The sequence below is a fragment of the Ranitomeya imitator genome, chromosome 9 (assembly GCF_032444005.1).
Source record: "Ranitomeya imitator isolate aRanImi1 chromosome 9, aRanImi1.pri, whole genome shotgun sequence".
NCBI classification, from domain to species: domain Eukaryota; kingdom Metazoa; phylum Chordata; class Amphibia; order Anura; family Dendrobatidae; genus Ranitomeya; species Ranitomeya imitator.
Window position 1 is genome coordinate 41197444 of NC_091290.1, and position 19560 is coordinate 41217003.

At 47.5% G+C, this 19560-nt stretch overlaps 1 protein-coding gene across 1 annotated transcript in view; it reads right to left on the bottom strand.

Annotated features, from left to right (window-relative positions):
* ATG2A (autophagy related 2A) overlaps window positions 1–19560 on the bottom strand; it is a 173575-nt gene that overhangs the window by 134281 nt on the left and 19734 nt on the right. The window contains exon 7 of the mRNA XM_069738813.1: window positions 1107–1203. Coding sequence (XP_069594914.1) covers window positions 1107–1203 — 97 coding nt within the window. The remainder of the gene's footprint in view (window positions 1–1106; window positions 1204–19560) is intronic.

Genomic DNA, 19560 nt, shown 5'->3' on the forward strand with positions numbered 1-19560 from the left:
AGAGTCACCACTTCTGCTCCCGGTGTCTGTTATGGTCTGCATCGCCGACGTCATGTTAACAATGATGCATATAAATCAGTGAGCTCAGGTCTGCATAAGTAGACAAAATGCGCAGAGCCGTTGAGCTTACTGATTAGCTTTATATCGGCGCTGCAGACAATAGCAGACAGGTAAAGAAGTGACAAAGACGCCATGCTGGACCCGGAAAGGATGAATAAAGCACAGTTTGCTTTTTGAAAGCAAACGGCCTGGGACAGGGGTTTTCTGAAACTGGACAACCCCTGTAAAAAATAAAGTAGCAGTTCTGCAAAGTTTGCAAATGAAATGGTAACTCGCCAGCAATATTGCAATTTGTTTCCTCCCACCTCAGTTACATTCATTTACTCTTTCATTGGGGGCTGCAATTCTCTGTGACTAGTGGAGTACACGTTTATGTGTAGACAGAAAGTGACTTCCTATGAACTACAGGATGACATCACCTAGTATTAAACCTCTCCTCGCAGCGCTGACGCTCTGCACCTTTATATCTAGTGCAACCATCCCGATCCATCTCTCGGTGGAGCAAAAGTCCTTTCTTCTTTATGTATGAGAGCAGTGATATAGTAGGTGAGTCCATAGAACCTCATTTGACAAACTGCACATATGAATCTAAAACTACTGTGCAAAATAGACAGTGCATTTCTACAACATGCAGCTTTACAAGAGCTGACAGGGAGAAACTTATCACAAGCAAGAGGCAGGTTGACAATTTGAAGCTTCATAACACAGGAAGTAGAGACTGCAGTGTGAGTCTGAGGACAGCAGATCTATGTCACTAATCTATCACTGGTTGTCATTAGACAGCAGCCAGTGAAATGTGATGAGACTTCATCACCAATGGCAAAGTCAAAAGGCATTGTGAGAAATATAATCTGCATTCGTATATCTATATCAGAGGAGGGAAAAAAGAAAACAAGATGGCAAAGAAGCCAGAACGGATCATCAACTAAAACATCTACATTACTCTTCATTAACAGCCTATGCAGTGGTATACAGCCAAAAATATTTGGCTGGCGTGCTGTTTTAACCACATAATGCAATGATAAGTAGAGGACCAGATATTGTACCTGAAATACTTAAAGCATCTAAAAGTTGTTGCAAGTTAGCCATCTGATGTGGATTCAGGAACATATGAAGAGATCCCATCTTCCCATCAATCTCCATCTACAAAATAGAAAAAACAATATTGGCTGAAGCAGATTGAAAAGAGAGCGATTTTATGGGTTGCAACGGCACAGGCAGATGTTGTACCTAGAGGGACTAAAAAAAACACTGAAAAAAAAAACATTTTCATTACCACAGTGTCAGAAAAATTCATATTTATCAAAATAGGAATTTTTGTGTACTCACCGTAAAATCCTTTTCTCCGGATAACACCAGTTCGTAGCCAAGCAGTAGGAGATTGACATGTTGTTCCTACGGTTAAATCTTGTTAGAGACTAAAACACTTATCATAGGCAACAAGCCAAAAACAAGGGTGGGTGCTGTGTCCCCCAATGAGTGGCTCGGAGAAAAGGATTTTATGGTGAGTACACAAAAATCCCTATTTCTCCATTGCCAGATTGGGGACACAAGACCGTGGGACGTCCAAAAGCAGTCCCTGGGTGGGAAATAACAACCCAACAGTGTAAACTTATAGCACCTGCTGTCTACAGGTGCGCCACCGCTGCCTGCAGAATACGCCTACCCAGGCTTGCATCTGAAAATGCCCGAGTATGGACATTGTAATGCTTTGAAAAGGTGTGCAGGCTAGACCAGGTCGCAGCTTTGCAAACCTGCTCTGCAGACGCTTGATTCCAAATGGCCTAGGAAGCACCCACCAACCGAGTGGAGTGTGCCCTGAGGCCCGCAGGGATAGGCTTGCCTCTGATGCGGTAAGCCTCTTGAATAGTTGACGGAATCCATCTGGCGACTGTCGACTTAGAAGCGGCCAGTCCCTTCCGGTGTCCCGCCGGGAGCACGAACAGAGCATCCGTCTGTCGAAAAGATGCCGTCCTGGACCCGTACTTCCTGAGAGCTCTAACAAGATCCAAGGAGTGAAGAGCCTTCTCCACGCGGTGCGTTGGAGTAGGGCAAAGAGACGGACATACGATATCCTCATTGAGGTGGAAGGAAGACACCACCTTCGGGAGGAAAGTAGGGACGGTCTGAGGACCACCTTGTCCCGGTGGAAACGTAAGGAACGGCGTCCAACAGGAAATGGCAGCCAACGCCAAGACTCGTCTGATCGAGGTAATCGCGACGAGAAAGGCCACCTTCCATGAAAGTAGAGGTAGAGAGATGTCCTGCAACTGCTTGAAGGGAGATTCCTGCAGGACACCTAGGACCAGATTAAGGTCCCAAGCCTCTAGAGGCAGTCAGTAGGGAGGGACGACGTGAGAGACTCCCTGAAAGAACGTTCTGACCTGAGGTTTGGAAGCAATTCTTCGCTGAAAAAGGACTGACAAGGCTGAGACCTGCCCTTTAAGGAAACTCGGCAAAAGCCCCAAGTACAGACCGGATTGGAGGAAATCCAGGATGGTAGGGATGTTGAAAAACATCAGAGGACGACCTCTGCTTCTGCATCAATCAAAGAAGATCCTCCAGGTCCGATGGTAGGTGCGCGATGACACCGGCGTTCGGGCATTGATCAAGGTGGAAACTACCTCATGGGAAAAACCCGCTTGAGTCTGAACCCAGGATTCAACAACCATGCCGTCAAACACAGGGCCCCCGAGTCCTGGTGGTAGATCGGGCCCTAAGAAAGTAGATCCGGACGATCTGGTAGGCGCCAAAGAACGTCTGCGATGAGCTGTACCTGCTCTGCATACCACGCTCGCCGAGGCCAATCTGGGGCGATGACAATTACCGGGACACCCTCTGCCCTGATCTTCCTGATGACTCTGGGAAGCAGGGGCAGGGGGGAAACAGGTAAGGGAGGCGAAACTGACTCCAAGGAAGAACTAGCGCGTCCGCCTGATTGCTCTGGGATCCCGGGATCGGGCCACAAACTGAGGTACCTTGGCATTGAACCAGGAAGCCATCAAGTCTACGTCCAGAGTACCCCAACGAAGGCAGATTTGTTGAAATATGTCCGGATGGAGAGACCACTCTCCTGAGGCAAGGCCTTGCCGGCTGAGGAAATGCGCGGCCCAATTCTCCACTCCTGGAATGTGAACAGCAGATATGACCGAGTGGTTGTGTTCGTCCCAGCGAAGGACGTGCTCTACCTCGCACATTGCAGCTCTGCTGTGGGTGCCCCCCTGATTTATAGAAGCCACAGCCGTGGCATTGTCCGACTGAATACGGATGGGGCGGCCTGCTAGGAGATGGTGGAACCGCTTTAGGGACAACCGAATCACACGTATCTCCAGGATATTGATTGGAAGACGAGACTCGTGATGAGTCCCGGTTCCCTGCGCAGTGTGATGGCGAAAGACCGCTCCACAGCCTAGGAGACTGTGGCTAGTGACTACCAGCCAATGGACTGGGAGGAAGGACCTCCCTTGGAGAAGAGAGGATCGGAGCATCCACCATTGGAGTGTCTGCTTGACCCGAGGAGAGAGAGAGGGCACAGTCGGTCGAGGGAAAACGGATTCCCGTCCAATGCGTCCAGCAGAGTGTGCTGGAGGGGACGGAAGTGTAGTTGCGCAAATGGAATCGCCTCCATTGCGGCCACCATCTTCCCGAGAATCCTCATGCCAAAACGGATGGAACAGGGGGACGGCTGAAGAAGCTTCCAGACCCACTGTTGAAAAGCCAGGACCTTGTCCAGAGGAAGAAGCACCAACCCTAGGGAAGTGTCCAGCGTCATGCCCAGGAAGGAGATCCGTTGAGCTGGAACAAGAGATGACTTTTAAATTGATCAACCAGGCCAGCCGAGAAAGAGTATCCAAGGAAATGCGGACACACTCCGCGCAGGCTCGGAAAGATGGGCATTTGACCAGTAAGTCGTCTAGGTAGGGAAGCACTCTGGGGGCGGTGGCGAGGCCAAAAGGCAAGGCTGTGAACTGAAAATGTTCCTGGCCGACGGCGACGCGAAGAAACCTTTGATGAGGTGGGAAGATTGGGATGTGGGGGTACGCATCCCGGAAGTCGATGGATGCTAAGAATTTGCCGTGTTCCATCAAGGCAATGACGGAAGGGAGAGATTCCATCCTGAAATGACAGACTTTGACAAATCTGTTCAAGAGCTTTAGGTCCAGGATGGGCCTTACTGTTCCATCCTTTTTGGGGACCATAAACAGATTTGAATAAAAACCGCAGAACCTTTCATCCTCTGGGACAGGGACAATCACTCCGTCTTGTCAGAGCGACTGGATGGCCTGGGAAAAAACCCGAGCGCGCATTCCCGCTTCGGGAGGGCGGGATGCGAAAAGTAGGAATTAGTCCTACCGGTAACAGTGTTTCCAGGAGTCCATCATGACAGCACCCCCAGGAGGTTGTCCTTCTTATCTTTGATAGGGACGGGAACACAGAAGATGTTAAATAGCCCCTCCCCACCTCCACCCTTAAGGGATTTTCCCAAGTACCACACCAGGATGGATGCAACTCTATTTTATTGGAATTCCTTTCTTCACATGTTTACATCACATATCAGACAGGAACTCAAGGGAGGGTATATAAGGGGTGCGGTCATGATGGACTCCTGGAAACACTATTACCGGTAGGACTAATTCCTACTTTCCAGGACGTCCCTCCTGACAGCACCACCAGGAGAAATACCAAATAACTCCTATTTTTTAGGGCGGGATTACAGCTTGGAGGACTTTCCTCCCAAATGTAGTTTGTTGCTTTGCTGTAACATCTAATTTATAATACCTACAGAAGGTATTTGATCTAGACCAAGTTGCAGCTCTGCATAGTTGGTCCATAGAAGCCCCAGCGCTTTCTGCCCATTAGGCCGAGACTGATCTCAACGAGTGCGCTTTGAGACTTTCCGGTGGGGGTTTCCCTGCCGAGATATAGGCTGCCCTGATAGTTGACTTAATCCATCTACCTAGAGTAGCTTTGGATGCCTTCTTCCCTCTGTTTCTTCCGGCCATGTGGATGAATAGGTTAGAGTCCACTCTCCAATTGTTTGTCATCTCTTGGTTAGTGTAGAATTGTCCTTTTGACATCTAAGGCGTGAAGAGAACGCTCCTTCTCATTACTATAATTTTTGCAAAATGTGGGTAGAACAATCTCTTGACTTCTATGGAAGTCGGAAACAATCTTAGGGAGAGACCCGGGATCTAGTTTAAGGATGATACAATCATCTTGAATTTTCAGGTATGGATCTTTAATGGATAAGGATTGAATCTCGCCGATACGTCTCGCTGATGTTATTGCTACTAGGAAGAGGGCCTTAAAGGTTACGGCTTTTAAGTCTGCTTGATCTAGTGGTTCGTATGGTTCTTTACAAAGTTCATTCAAAACCAGGTTTAAATCCCAAGGAGGTATTGTACTGCGTAATGTAGGCCTAAGACTTTGGATGGCCTTAACAAATCTTACTATCCATGGATGGGTAGCTAACTGAAAGTCATAGAAGGAACTAAGGGCTGAAATTTGTACTTTTAACGTACTAGGTCTTAGTCCTTTATCAAACCCTGACTGGAGAAAATCTAGGATTTTAGGGATATCTGAGCCCTGAGGGACTGACACAGGAGTTGTACTCTGTGAACAGAACTTCTTCCATATCTTCCCGTATATTGCAGAAATCACAGGCTTCCTACTGCTCTGGATAGTGGCAATAACTGGTTCTGAGAGGCCTTTTGACTTTACGATCTCTTTCTCAGGATCCATGCTGTTAACTGTAGCAGATTCGGGTTTTGATGAAGTAGAGGGCCTTGAGATAAAAGATCCGGTCTTGCTGGTAGATGGACATCTATTTCAGTAGAGGAAACCAGCTCCTTTTGGGCCAATATGGAACTATTAGTATTACTGATGTCTGGCTCTCCTGGATCTTCCTCAATACTCTCGGTATTTGAGCCAATGGAGGAAAAGCATACGCCAGATTCATATCCCACTTCTGAGCCAGGGCGTCTATTCCTGATGGTCTGTTCCCTGGATTTAGAGAAAAGAACCTTTCTGTTTTTGTATTTTTCTTTGAGGCGAATAGATCCACCTCCGGGAAACCCCAGCGTTGGGTTAAGTGGAGGAAGATTTCCTAATTTAAGGACCATTCTGTGGGGCATAACTTTTGTCTGCTCAGAAAGTCTGCTACCTGGTTTTCAGTGCCTTTTAGGTGAACTGCTGTTATTGATTTGACTGTGAGCTCTGCCCAGGAGAATATTGTATCTGACAGGTCTGGTAAATGACGATGTTTTGGACCTCCTTGGTGAAGTAGGAAGGCTACTGTTGTTGAATTGTCTGAGAAAATATGGATGTGCTGGTCCTTTAAATTTTCCTGATATGTCTCTAAAGCTTCCCAGACAGCTCTGAGCTCTCTGTAATTTAAAGACCTGCTTCGTATTGACGCGGCCCAAGTTCCTTGAGAGTAGTCTTCCTCTATGTGGGCTCCCCAGCCTTTGAGACTTACATCCGTGGTGATGTTCACGCACGGAGATGTTCTCCAAGGTCTTCCTTTCTCGAGGTTTGTGGGTATGGTCCACCATGACAGTGATCTTTTTGCGTCTCTGGACAGACGCACTTTGTTGTCCAGGGTTGTGTCCCTGCCGTCCCAAAGTGAAGGAACTTCCTGCTGCAGGGCTCTTGAGTGATACCGACTCCATTGAACGCTGGAAATGCATGATGTCATTAACCAAAGCACCCGCATGGCCTTCCTTATGGAGGTCTGTTTTTGCTTTTGCAATATTTGAATCTCTCTTTTGAATGATTCTTGCTTGTGTTGCGGGAGGTACGTATGTTCCTGAGCTGAGTCTAGGATCACTCCAAGAAATAACTTCCTTGTCTCGGGTTTGAAGTTTGATTTTTTTAAGATTTATTAGCCATCCTAGGCTTTTTAGAACAGACATTGTCATTCTTAAGTTCTTCTCCATCTGTTGAGAGGAGTCTGCTATAAGCAGGATGTAGTCCAGACAAGGGACGATCAAGATCTCTTTTTCTCTCAAAAAGGCCATCACCTCTGCCATGAGTTTGGTGAAGATTCTAGGAGCAGACGAGAGGCCGAACGGCAGGCACGAGAACTGAAAGTATAGAATGTGATCTCCGTCTTTTATAGCAAATCTCAGATATTGTTGGTGTGAGGCGTAGATGTGAACCTGGTAGTAAGCACTTTTTAGGTCTAAAGTGCTCATTACTGATCCTTTCTGGATTAGAGGTATTACGGATTTGAGGGACTCCATCTTGAACTGTTTGTAAGTTACCGACAGATTTAGTGGTTTTAGATTTATGATCGTACGGTATTTTCCACCAGGTTTCTTTATGGAGAATAGGCTTGAATAGTGTCCCTTGAACCTCTGAGAGTGGGGTACCGGAATGATGGCTCTTATCTGGATAAGTTCCTGAATATCATTTAGAAGTCTCTGGTGAACTGTCGAGGACTGAGTCTGAGTCAGACGAAATCTTCTGGGGGGTAACTGGCTGAATTCTATTCTGTACTCCCGTTCTATCGTACTTAAGATTCAAGAATTTTGGGTGATCTTCTGCCAGCCCTGTATGTACTGGAGTCTTCCACCCACTAAGCTGGCATCATTGTCTGTTAGTTCTTGGCTTCTGATCCTGAAAGGTACCTCTACCTCTACCCCCTTTCAGGTAGCTCCATCTTCCGCCTTTCCCTCTATAGTCCTGTCTGGGATGGGAACGAGTCCTACGAAAGGACGGTGGATTTTTCGGCTTTTCCTCAGGAAAGCCTTTCTTCTTGTCTGCTGCTTTTTCAAGCAGTTCATCCAATACTGGACCAAAAACATGATGGCAGGAGAAAGGCATTGAACACAGCTTGTTCTTTGACTGCGTATCGCCAGAACATGACCTGAGCCATAGAGCTCTTCTTGCAGCGTTAGATAAGGCGTTGTTCCTTGCTGCGAACCGAACTGATTCCGAGGAAGCATTGGCCATAAAGTCAGTCGCCTTCTTTTTTTTTTTTTTTTTTAATTTAAATAGATTTTTATTAACGATAAACAGAAAAAGAGAAAACATCATTCTCTCATCCACATTTCAATATGTTACATACATCTTTTCTTAATTTAAGAATCCCCAACATACCCACAACAACCCACCCCCCCCCCCCCCCCCCCCACAGGACAGCTCATCCCAAGTCTAAACTCCCCTGAGGCCACCAGTGCCTCAAGTAGTTCTCACCTATCTGAAGCCTATAGTACCCAACTTCTATTACTCCTCATCCCAATTCAAGCCATGGAGACCACATTTTATTAAACATCTCTATTTTCCCCCGTCTCTTGTAAACACCTTTTTCCAGCTTTAGACCATGTTGTACATATTGAAGAAATTCCCTCCTCGCAGGTGGTTCTGCCTTTATCCAGTTCCGCGCTATCACTTTCCGAGCCATATACAGTAACCTAGCGATTGCAATCTTCCAGGTGTTGTCCACTGCTATTTCATCCACGTATCCCAATAAGCATATTATCGGATCTCTCAGGACTCTACATTTATACGCTCCTTCCACCCGACTCAAAACTACCACTCAAAAAGCGGCCAATCTAGGACACGTCCACATCATATGATAAATTCCTGCATTCTCACACCCACACCTCGGACACTCAGAATCAGCACGCAACCCCGCTTTATGTATCACTTCCGGAGATTTATATACTCTGTGTATAATATAGAGCTGCGACAACCTATACGGCTCACTCAATGACAATCGCGGAACCCACTCCAGCACCGATTCCCATGTTTCCTTCTCCACCTGACCCAAGTCCCTCTCCCACTTAGCTCTGGCCTTTATGGGGAAATCTAACAGATACGTGTGCATAAGGTCCTTATATAGGGTGGAAATAACTCCCTTTGTAGTCCCGTCACCACATACATACTCCAATACTATATCCTCCTGAATCCCAATGTCAGTACTCTTTTTTTGAGCTCCAAAAGCATGTCTCATCTGTGCATACTGATATTCTCCTGCGGGCCTCAGACCAAACTCTGCTTGCAATTGGGAAAAGGACTTCAACGCTCGTTGTTGGACTATTTGGTGTACAAAGCAAATTCCTTTAGTCTGCCACTCCATCAGACCTCCCAGAGCCGCAAATTCCTTTAAATTACTGTTAGACCATATTGGTGTAAATTTGGTTAACCCTGTAACCCCCCGAATCTGCCTCAATCTGTTCCATAATTTACGTATCAGGAACAGGGTTGGATATAGCTTCCCCAATGCTCCCAAGGAGCCATCCTCTAAGCATTGCATTACCGGGCGTCGGCCTGTCACCCCTTCCATCAGGTGTTGTACTGCACTGGATGACGCCTCCCGCGTCCAGCCCTTCAAATGCTGACTCTGGGCTGCAAGAAAGTATACTTCAGGGTTGGGCAAAGCCAAGCCACCATCTTCCTTGGGTCGCTGAAGCGTCTCCAGGCTAATACGTGGGTACTGTCTCCCCCATATCAAGCTTCTAAAGAGGGCATTGTCGGAATTTCCCCCGCGGGATCCAAATTGGCGCGTTATGTAAAACGTATAAAATTTTAGGCATCAGGACCATCTTAATAAGATTGATCCTTCCAACCACCGACAAATGTAACTTATTCCAAGCATCTACCTTTGCCTTGAGCACCCCCATAACAGGAGTCAGATTTCTATGCAGGAACTCCGCGACTGGAACCGAAATCCATATCCCAAGGTATTTAAAATGAGATACCACCTTAAGCCGCTCATCACCCACATTCACACTTGCATTCTCTCCTACTCCATCCACCTTAAACAGAACCGATTTGTCCCAATTAATTGTTAGCCCCGATACGGACCCGAATCTTTCAACAATTTCAATGGCCCCTCCCAGTGAATCAACCGGATCAGCCAAAAACAGCAACACGTCATCGGCATATAGCGCTACCTTTCCTCAACTTCCCCATATCTAAACCCAGGGACCCCATCAGATTGTCGAATCTTGGCGGCAAGTGGTTCCACAGCCAACGCAAACAAGAGAGGCGAAAGCGGACATCCCTGCCTAGTGCCTCTAGCCAACTTTATAGGCTGAGACAATTCCCCGTTCACCCTGATTTTAGCCGTCGGCAGCGAATACAACAGCTGAATCCAGGCCACAAACTGCGGACCAAAACCCATACTCTTCAACACCTGCCATAGATATCCCCACTCTACACTGTCAAACGCCTTATGGGCATCCAGTGACGCAATCACCCTCCGGCCACAATTGTCAAGACTTCAGCTGTAAATTCACATATAACCTCCGCAGATTGATTGCCGTCGACCTATCAGGCATAAAGCCAGACTGATCCGGATGCACCAGGCCCGTAATGACACTAGACAGACGGGAAGCTAACACCTTGGCCAGAAGCTTGACATCAATAGTTAGCAAAGAGATTGGGCGATATGACTCAGGTTTCCCCAAATCCTTATCCTCCTTTGGAATAACCACTATTATGGCCTCCCTCATAGAAGCTGGTAAGCACCCCCGGGACCTAGCTTCCTCCAGAACCGTCTTTAATCTAGGAATTAACACTTCTCCCAAACTTTTATAGATCTCGGCGGGCAACCCATCGACCCCAGGCGCCTTCCCATTGGCCATGGACATCAATGCCCGACTCAGCTCCTCCTCCGTGATAGGGGCTTCCAAGCTCTCCCTATCCACCTCATTCAGTCTCGGCAGATCCAGACCCTCCAAGAAGGTCAATGTATCTCCGACCGGCTCACCGACCCGGGAGGAATATAAGTCTGCATAAAAGTCCGCAAAAGTCCTCAAAATCTCCGGTGTTTCAGATACTCTGCTTCCACTTACAGGCTCCAATGAGTGTACATATGAAGTACCCCTCTGAGCAGCCACTACCAGCGACAGCATATGACCCACAGTTTCTCCCTCCTGGTAATACAACACTCTTTGAAATTCCTGCTTCCTATCAGCTTTTTCCAACAGTACTTTTTCCAGTTGATTTTGTGCATTTTTCAGCCTTTTCCCCGCCTCAGGAGTTCCCAGTGTCGCCATCCCATCCTCTGCATCCTTCAACTCATCAACTGCCGCCCTTTCTGCCTCTCTCGTCCTTCGCTTACACCTACTAATGTCTCTAAACAGTAGTCCTCTCAGATACGCCTTCATTGCATCCCAAATCGTAAGAGCGTCTGTACTCCCATCATTCAAAAAGAAGAACTCCGCCACCTCCCGTCCTATACCTTCCATCTCAATACTATGTAACCAACTAGGATGTATCTTCCATTCCCTCCCATTTACAGACTGTGTTCCCGCTAATTTAAACTCCACCTCAATTGGACTGTGGTCCGACAAGGCCCTTGGGAGATATCTCACCTCCCCAACTAGTGTGTCTAATAGCTTATTTCCCAGAGCCATGTCAATTCTAGAGAGCGTGGCATGCGCCGGCGAATAACATGAATACCCTCTCTCCCCAATATGTCTAACCCTCCAAAAGGTCAATCATACCTATCTCATGTACATAGGTGCCAAATGTTGTTGTATGTCCCCCCGACCTATTCTGGGTGTTTTTATTTTTATCCCAGAAGTCGTCACAGATGTTATTTAGGTCTCCAATAATCATCAGTGGTGTCGGCCCCCATCGTTCCACTCGCTCCAAAACTTCTCTAATCTTCCTGCTTGAGTAGGGAGGCGGAACATACATAGCTGCAATACACACTCTCACTCCATACAATATACACTGTATTAGTACGTACTGACCATCTGCATCTACACAAACTTTCACCTCCTCATACTGTACTCCCGCTGGGACCAAAATTGATACACCTCTCGCATACGTTGAGAAGGTAGAGTGATATAACATACATAGTAACATAGTTAGTAAGGCCGAAAAAAGACATTTGTCCATCCAGTTCAGCCTATATTCCATCATAATAAATCCCCAGATCTACGTCCTTCTACAGAACCTAATTGTATGATACAATATTGTTCTGCTCCAGGAAGACATCCAGGCCTCTCTTGAACCCCTCGACTGAGTTCGCCATCACCACCTCCTCAGGCAAGCAATTCCAGATTCTCACTGCCCTAACAGTAAAGAATCCTCTTCTATGTTGGTGGAAAAACCTTCTCTCCTCCAGACGCAAAGAATGCCCCCTTGTGCCCGTCACCTTCCTTGGTATAAACAGATCCTCAGCGAGATATTTGTATTGTCCCCTTATATACTTATACATGGTTATTAGATCGCCCCTCAGTCGTCTTTTTTCTAGACTAAATAATCCTAATTTCGCTAATCTATCTGGGTATTGTAGTTCTCCCATCCCCTTTATTAATTTTGTTGCCCTCCTTTGTACTCTCTCTAGTTCCATTATATCCTTCCTGAGCACCGTTGCCCAAAACTGGACACAGTACTCCATGTGCGGTCTAACTAGGGATTTGTACAGAGGCAGTATAATGCTCTCATCATGTGTATCCAGACCTCTTTTAATGCACCCCATGATCCTGTTTGCCTTGTCAGCTGCTGCCTGGCACTGGCTGCTCCAGGTAAGTTTATTATTAACTAGGATCCCCAAGTCCTTCTCCCTGTCAGATTTACCCAGTGGTTTCCCATTCAGTGTGTAATGGTGATATTGATTCCTTCTTCCCATGTGTATAACCTTACATTTATCATTGTTAAACCTCATCTGCCACCTTTCAGCCCAAGTTTCCAACTTATCCAGATCCATCTGTAACAGAATACTATCTTCTCTTGTATTAACTGCTTTACATAGTTTTGTATCATCTGCAAATATCGATATTTTACTGTGTAAACCTTCTACCAGATCATTAATGAATATGTTGAAGAGAACAGGTCCCAATACTGACCCCTGCGGTACCCCACTGGTCACAGCGACCCAGTTAGAGACTATACCATTTATAACCACCCTCTGCTTTCTATCACTAAGCCAGTTACTAACCCATTTACACACATTTTCCCCCAGACCAAGCATTCTCATTTTGTGTACCAACCTCTTGTGCGGCACGGTATCAAACGCTTTGGAAAAATCGAGATATACCACGTCCAATGACTCACCGTGGTCCAGCCTATAGCTTACCTCTTCATAAAAACTGATTAGATTGGTTTGACAGGAGCGATTTCTCATAAACCCATGTTGATATGGAGTTAAACAGTTATTCTCATTGAGATAATCCAGAATAACATCCCTCAGAAACCCTTCAAATATTTTACCAACAATAGAGGTTAGACTTACTGGCCTATAATTTCCAGGTTCACTTTTAGAGCCCTTTTTGAATATTGGCACCACATTTGCTATGCGCCAATCCTGGGGAACAGACCCTGTCGTTATAGAGTCCCTAAAAATAAGAAATAATGGTTTATCTATTACATTACTTAGTTCCCTTAGTACTCGTGGGTGTATGCCATCCGGACCCGGAGATTTATCTATTTTAATCTTATTTAGCCGGTTTCGCACCTCTTCTTGGGTTAGATTGGTGACCCTTAATATAGGGTTTTCATTGTTTCTTGGGATTTCACCTAGCATTTCATTTTCCACCGTGAATACCGTGGAGAAGAAGGTGTTTAATATGTTAGCTTTTTCCTCGTCATCTACAACCATTCTTTCCTCGCTATTTTTTAAGGGGCCTACATTTTCAGTTTTTATTCTTTTACTATTGATATAGTTGAAGAACAGTTTGGGATTAGTTTTACTCTCCTTAGCAATGTGCTTCTCTGTTTCCTTTTTGGCAGCTTTAATTAGTTTTTTAGATAAAGTATTTTTCTCCCTATAGTTTTTTAGAGCTTCAATGGTGCCATCCTGCTTTAGTAGTGCAAATGCTTTCTTTTTACTGTTAATTGCCTGTCTTACTTCTTTGTTTAGCCACATTGGGTTTTTCCTATTTCTAGTCCTTTTATTCCCACAAGGTATAAACCGCTTACACTGCCTATTTAGGATGTTCTTAAACATTTCCCATTTATTATCTGTATTCTTATTTCTGAGGATATTGTCCCAGTCTACCAGATTAAGGGCATCTCTAAGCTGGCCAAACTTTGCCTTCCTAAAGTTCAGTGTTTTTGTGACTCCCTGACAAGTCCCCCTAGTGAAAGACAGGTGAAACTGTACAATATTGTGGTCGCTATTTCCTAGATGCCCGACCACCTGCAGATTTGTTATTCTGTCAGGTCTATTAGATAGTATTAGGTCTAAAAGTGCTGCTCCTCTGGTTGGATTCTGCACCAATTGTGAAAGATAATTTTTCTTGGTTATTATCAGAAACCTGTTGCCTTTATGGGTTTCACAGGTTTCTGTTTCCCAGTTAATATCCGGGTAGTTAAAGTCCCCCATAACCAGGACCTCATTATGGGTTGCAGCTTCATCTATCTGCTTTAGAAGTAGATTTTCCATGGTTTCTGTTATATTTGGGGGTTTGTAACAGACCCCAATGAGAATTTTGTTACCATTTTTCCCTCCATGAATTTCGACCCATATGGACTCGACATCCTCATTTCCTTCGCTAATATCCTCCCTTAAAGTGGACTTTAGACAAGACTTTACATAGAGACAAACCCCTCCTCCTCTCCGATTTTTACGATCCTTTCTAAACAGACTGTAACCCTGTAAGTTAACTGCCCAGTCATAGCTTTCATCTAACCCTTCTGAATCCAGCGTCTATTTAAGACATTCACTTTCTCCCTTACCAAGTGCGTCTCCAGCAAACATATCATTGAGGCCCGTTGGTCTCTTGCATACTGCAAAGTCGCGGCTCGTCTGGATTTCTCCGCCAGGCCTCTCACATTCCAGCTCAAAATCTTAAAACGGCCCCCCATCAATTGGCTCATCTTCTCTAACTATATCATTATTCTTGACCATGAGCTGTCTAACGTCCCTAACCCCCCCTATCCCAACTCCCTTTCCCACCCTTCCCCTCTCACAACTAACCGTTCTGCCTCTTTTCAAGAGTGGGGCATCATCGCCCATAGCGAACACTCCGATTGGCAGTACCTTCCCAACCCTCCTCCCGCCACTGTACATAGCAGAATTCCATACATTCTTTAACATGTCACAAGATTTCAACATTGATTAACCTGCAAATACAAGAAACCTAAACAAATTTATAATACGCCGCTTACCCTTCCTCCCCCTTCCCCAGCAGCCGTTATAGCATTCCCTTAACTGTAGCTGATTACAACCCAGCTCCACCCTTCAGCTTTCACATCCCATAACCCCTGAGTTGTTAATTACAAGTCTCTTTTCCAACTGACAGAGAAATAATCGCATTCAGAGTCCCCCCTCAGTTTCAGTCTCCTTTTCCTTTAAGCCGTTTAGCATTAATGTCAATCCACTGAGTTGCTTCCTCTGGCTTCTGAAAAAAGTGAATTTTCTCAAACGCCACCACCCTCAGTCTTGCTGGAAACATCATGGAGTACTGCACTCCCAACTCCCTCAGCCGTCTCTTGATACCCATGAACATCATCCGTTGTTTCTGAACCAGGGCAGAATAGTCTGGGTAAATCGCAATTCTTTGGCCTTCAACTGTCAGATCCGTCATGTCTCTGGCCTTCCTCAGGATAATGTCTCTGTCTCTGTAATTTAGGATTTTGGCGAGCATGGTACGGGGATTCGCTCCAGGGACAGGTGGTTTCGGTGGGACCCTATGCGCTCTCTCCACCGCGAACACTTTTGTCAGCACCGTATCTCCAAAAGTCTCTAACAGCCATTTTTCAATATACTCAGTTGGATTCCTTCCTTCAGCTTTTTCAGGGATGCCCACTATGCGTATATTATTTCTTCTGGACCTATTCTCAAGATCCTCATTTTTTGCCGCCAATTCAGCTATTGCTTGAGTGAACTTCTTCTCAGCCTTTTGCAGCTGCACTATATGATCTTCTGTAGTGCTCACTCTCTCCTCTACCTCCCCCACACGTTTGTCAATCTTCTGCATGGCTGCGTTTATCTGGGCTGTGTCCCCCTTAACCTCCTGTATCTGTTGGGTCAGAGACTGTTTACATGAAGAAACCAACGCAAAAACGTCTCTCAGGGTAGGCTCAGCTTCTGGCGCCATGTCCTCAGATCCCCCTACTGCCACCGCCATATTGTTCTCCTGTCTCCCCTGTTGTACCTCATGCTCTCCTGCTGAGTTCTCTTCCTCCTCCTCTGTATCAGCTCCGGTTTCCTCCTCTGCAGCCTCCACTCTTACAAACTGCTGAAGCTTTGCCGCCACCTCCATACGTTTCTTACATGCGGCGTTCTCTTTATCCGCCATCTCCCTTGCATCGGCGCCATCTTGGCTTGCGCCTGCATCCCCGGCTCCCGCGTCCTTCTGCCTTCTCCTAGTCATTCTCTCCGTTCACGGAGCTACCGCTCAGCACCGCCGAGCTCTCTGGGTCACCCCGCAGCCGGTAAGCCTCCCCTGGAGCCGTTCAGTGGCGGCTATACAGGATTTTATAATGCACAGCAGCGGGAGCTCTCTGCCGCACGTCCGCTCACATGGACACTCAGGCCACGCCCCCCGCCTTCTTTAATAACAGTAAAGATTTTAGGATTTTCTCTCTGGGAGTTTTATTGTTAATTTGGGTTTCTAATTTTTCTACCCACAGAGTCATTGACCTGGCCACTGAGGTCGCTGCGATAGTAGTCTTCATGATAGCTGATGATGCTTCCCAGATCTTGTTGAGATCTTCTGATCTTTGGTCCATAGGGTCTTTGAGACCAGAGGAATCTTCAAATGGTATGGCGGTCTTTTTTGAGACCTTGGCCACTGGTATATCCACTTTAGGTACAGATTCCCATAGTTTGGTCTCGCCTGGATCAAAAGGGAGTCGGTATCTAAAATTTCTTGGGACTACTAGCTTCTTTCCGACATCCTCCCATTCTTCCAGGACCATTTCTGTTATATGGTGATTCACCGGAAACACCCTGTTTCTGCGAGCTCTGAGCCTGCCAAACATCTCATTTTGGACCGTAAGGGGTTCTGTGGTCTCTTTCACCTTCATGGTGTTTCTAACGGCCTGCAGGAGTATGTCTGTGTTTTCAGAAGAGAAGAGATATCTTTCTTTCTTTCTTCTGGGAGGATGGCTGAAGAACATTCACCTTCCACAAAATCGGATATAGAGTAAGTTGAAAGCTCACCCTCTTCTGAGCTAGGGTCCTGCTCCCACCTGGGCCTTTTAGGACGGGGGGTTTTCAAACAGCATCAGGGCAGATACCGTGGACTGTACCTCCTCTCTAATCATAGTTTTAATACTATCTAGTTTTAATACTCTTTAAGTAGCCCCGACATACAGCAGTCACACAATTTCTTAGAATGTCCTTCTGGAAGTCTGTTAGAACATAGTGGACATCTATTCATCTTGCGTTTAGGAACTGCCGCTGTACGTTTGGACGCTTCCTTATCCTGCAATAGAGATATAAGAACGCCCTATAGCTGGTGTGTGACTAATGCTATGAAATAAAACCCACTATGTATAACTTACATGTTCTGGGGCAAGCTTTGAGGACAATGTCTGCACGACCTGCACCTTCCATGTTCCTAGGACAAGTGTGCTGTCAGATGTTTGTGTTTAAATAGACTGCCTTACCAGGCTTCAAATCATGTCTCATCCTCCTTCCGAGCTCAGCTGCCGGTGATCCTCCTGATGATCTGCGCTGGACCTGCACACGTCCCTGATGGAACGCGCGCTGAACCGTGGGCGGGAATTCCTCCCCCCTGACCCCACTACCATTCCACGAGGCCGCCATCGGTGTCCCCGCCGGCAGCAACGAGGGCTGGGCCGGAACTCCGCCCCCCCGGAAATCGTCACCGGAACCGGAAGTCGACGCCGGCGCTCCCGATGATGCATCGCGCCAGGAGTGTGATCACCGCCAGCATGTGCCAGGTACACAGCTGCAGGCGCAGAGCCATCTGGAGAGGGGTGCGCCGAAGATGGGAGCACACAGCTCGACCTGCGGTGAGGGACCTCCCTCGGTGTCAGCGCTTTCTGCGGAGTCTGCCACTGGAGCAAGCCTCCGCTGCTCAGAGCCCTCTGGAGAGGGATGAAGCTACCCGGGAGCCCTGCTCGACCGGCTGTCTTAGAATCTTCGGCACGGTAAGCCGCACCAAACTCCTCTGCGTCTGTCCCTGATAGGGACAGGAAAAACACTGAAGGGTGGAGGTGGGGAGGGGCTATTTAACCTCTTCTGTGTTTCTGTCCCTAACAAGGATAAGAAGGACAACCTCCTGTTGGTGCTGTCAGGAGGGACGTCCTGGAAAACCGGGTTGGAGGGGAAAGGAAAAATTGATTTTGTAACCAGAGGACACCAGATCCCTGACCCACTCGTCGTGAACGACTGCGAGCCAGGCATGACGAAACAAGAGAAAGCATCCGCCTACTTTGCTGGTGTCATCCGGACGAGATTGCGAGTCATTTAGAGCAGAGGTCCCCAACCGCCGGTCCGCGGACCAGGACCGGGCCGTTGAGGTTTTTCAGCCGGTCCGCGGCGCCGCTGACAGCTAGCTTCGCGGCCCTGCGCCTGGTCAGAGCACGCTCTGTGACAGCTCGCAGCTCCCGGCAGAGAACATTATGCAGGACGGGGCGGGGCGTCAGGCGGGTCTTAGTGACGCAGCCCTCCTGCGCAGCATGGTGTGTTCCTGATGGGGTGGGGCGGCAGGCTCTCCTCACTGACACGCCCAGTGGCGTATCTAGGGGGAGGCAGCCGGGGCATTTGCCCCGGGCGCAGCCGGCAGGGAGGGGCGAAGTCGGGCCGCCTCATTCGGCGGTCCGCAGTGTCTCCCCCGGCGGCTGCATTCTGCCGCCCCCGGTCAGGGAGTCAGCTGTTCTCTGTGCCGACTGTCAAGCTGACAGCCGGCACAGAGAAGCTGCAGAGCGCCGGCTCCCAACGTGTGCAGAGGTGGAGGGGAGCCCCTGCAGGGTGGCTGCGATGGGCAGGGAGAAATCCCCGCAGCTCCGCTGCCCAGCGATCTGTCTTCCTGCTTCCTCTCACACAGACGCGCCGCTGGATGACGTCATCATTCAGCGGCCGGCTGTGTCAGAGGAAGGCAATGAGATGCTGTGGTAGAGTGCGAGGAGAGGTGAGAGGGGTGTGTGAATGTGTGTGTGAGAATGTGTGTGCGAGAATGTGTGTGTGTGAGAATGTGTGTGTGTGAATGTGTGTGTGTGTGTGAGAATGTGTGTGTGTGAGAATGTGTGTGTGAATGTGTGTGTGAGAATCTGTGTGTGTGAATGTGTGAATCACATTCTCATTATAAATGTCATAATTACATGATAAGTATGCACTAAGCTCCACCCCTCCATAACCCCACCCCCATATGACCAGAGCCCCACCCCTGCCCCACCCCCACCCCACCGGGCCATGGAAAACTGGTCTTGCTTAAAGCCGGTCCCTGGTGCAAAAAAGGTTGGGGACCTCTGATTTAGAGGATGGTTGGGGTCTGGATCCCCTGGACCTAGACTGTCAACTAGGCGGTCTGTGGGATCTTTGATAGAAGATCCGTCCAACACGGATAGGATAGTTTTAGAGGAGAAATGTGAGACAGGAGGATCCACAGGAGGGGATTC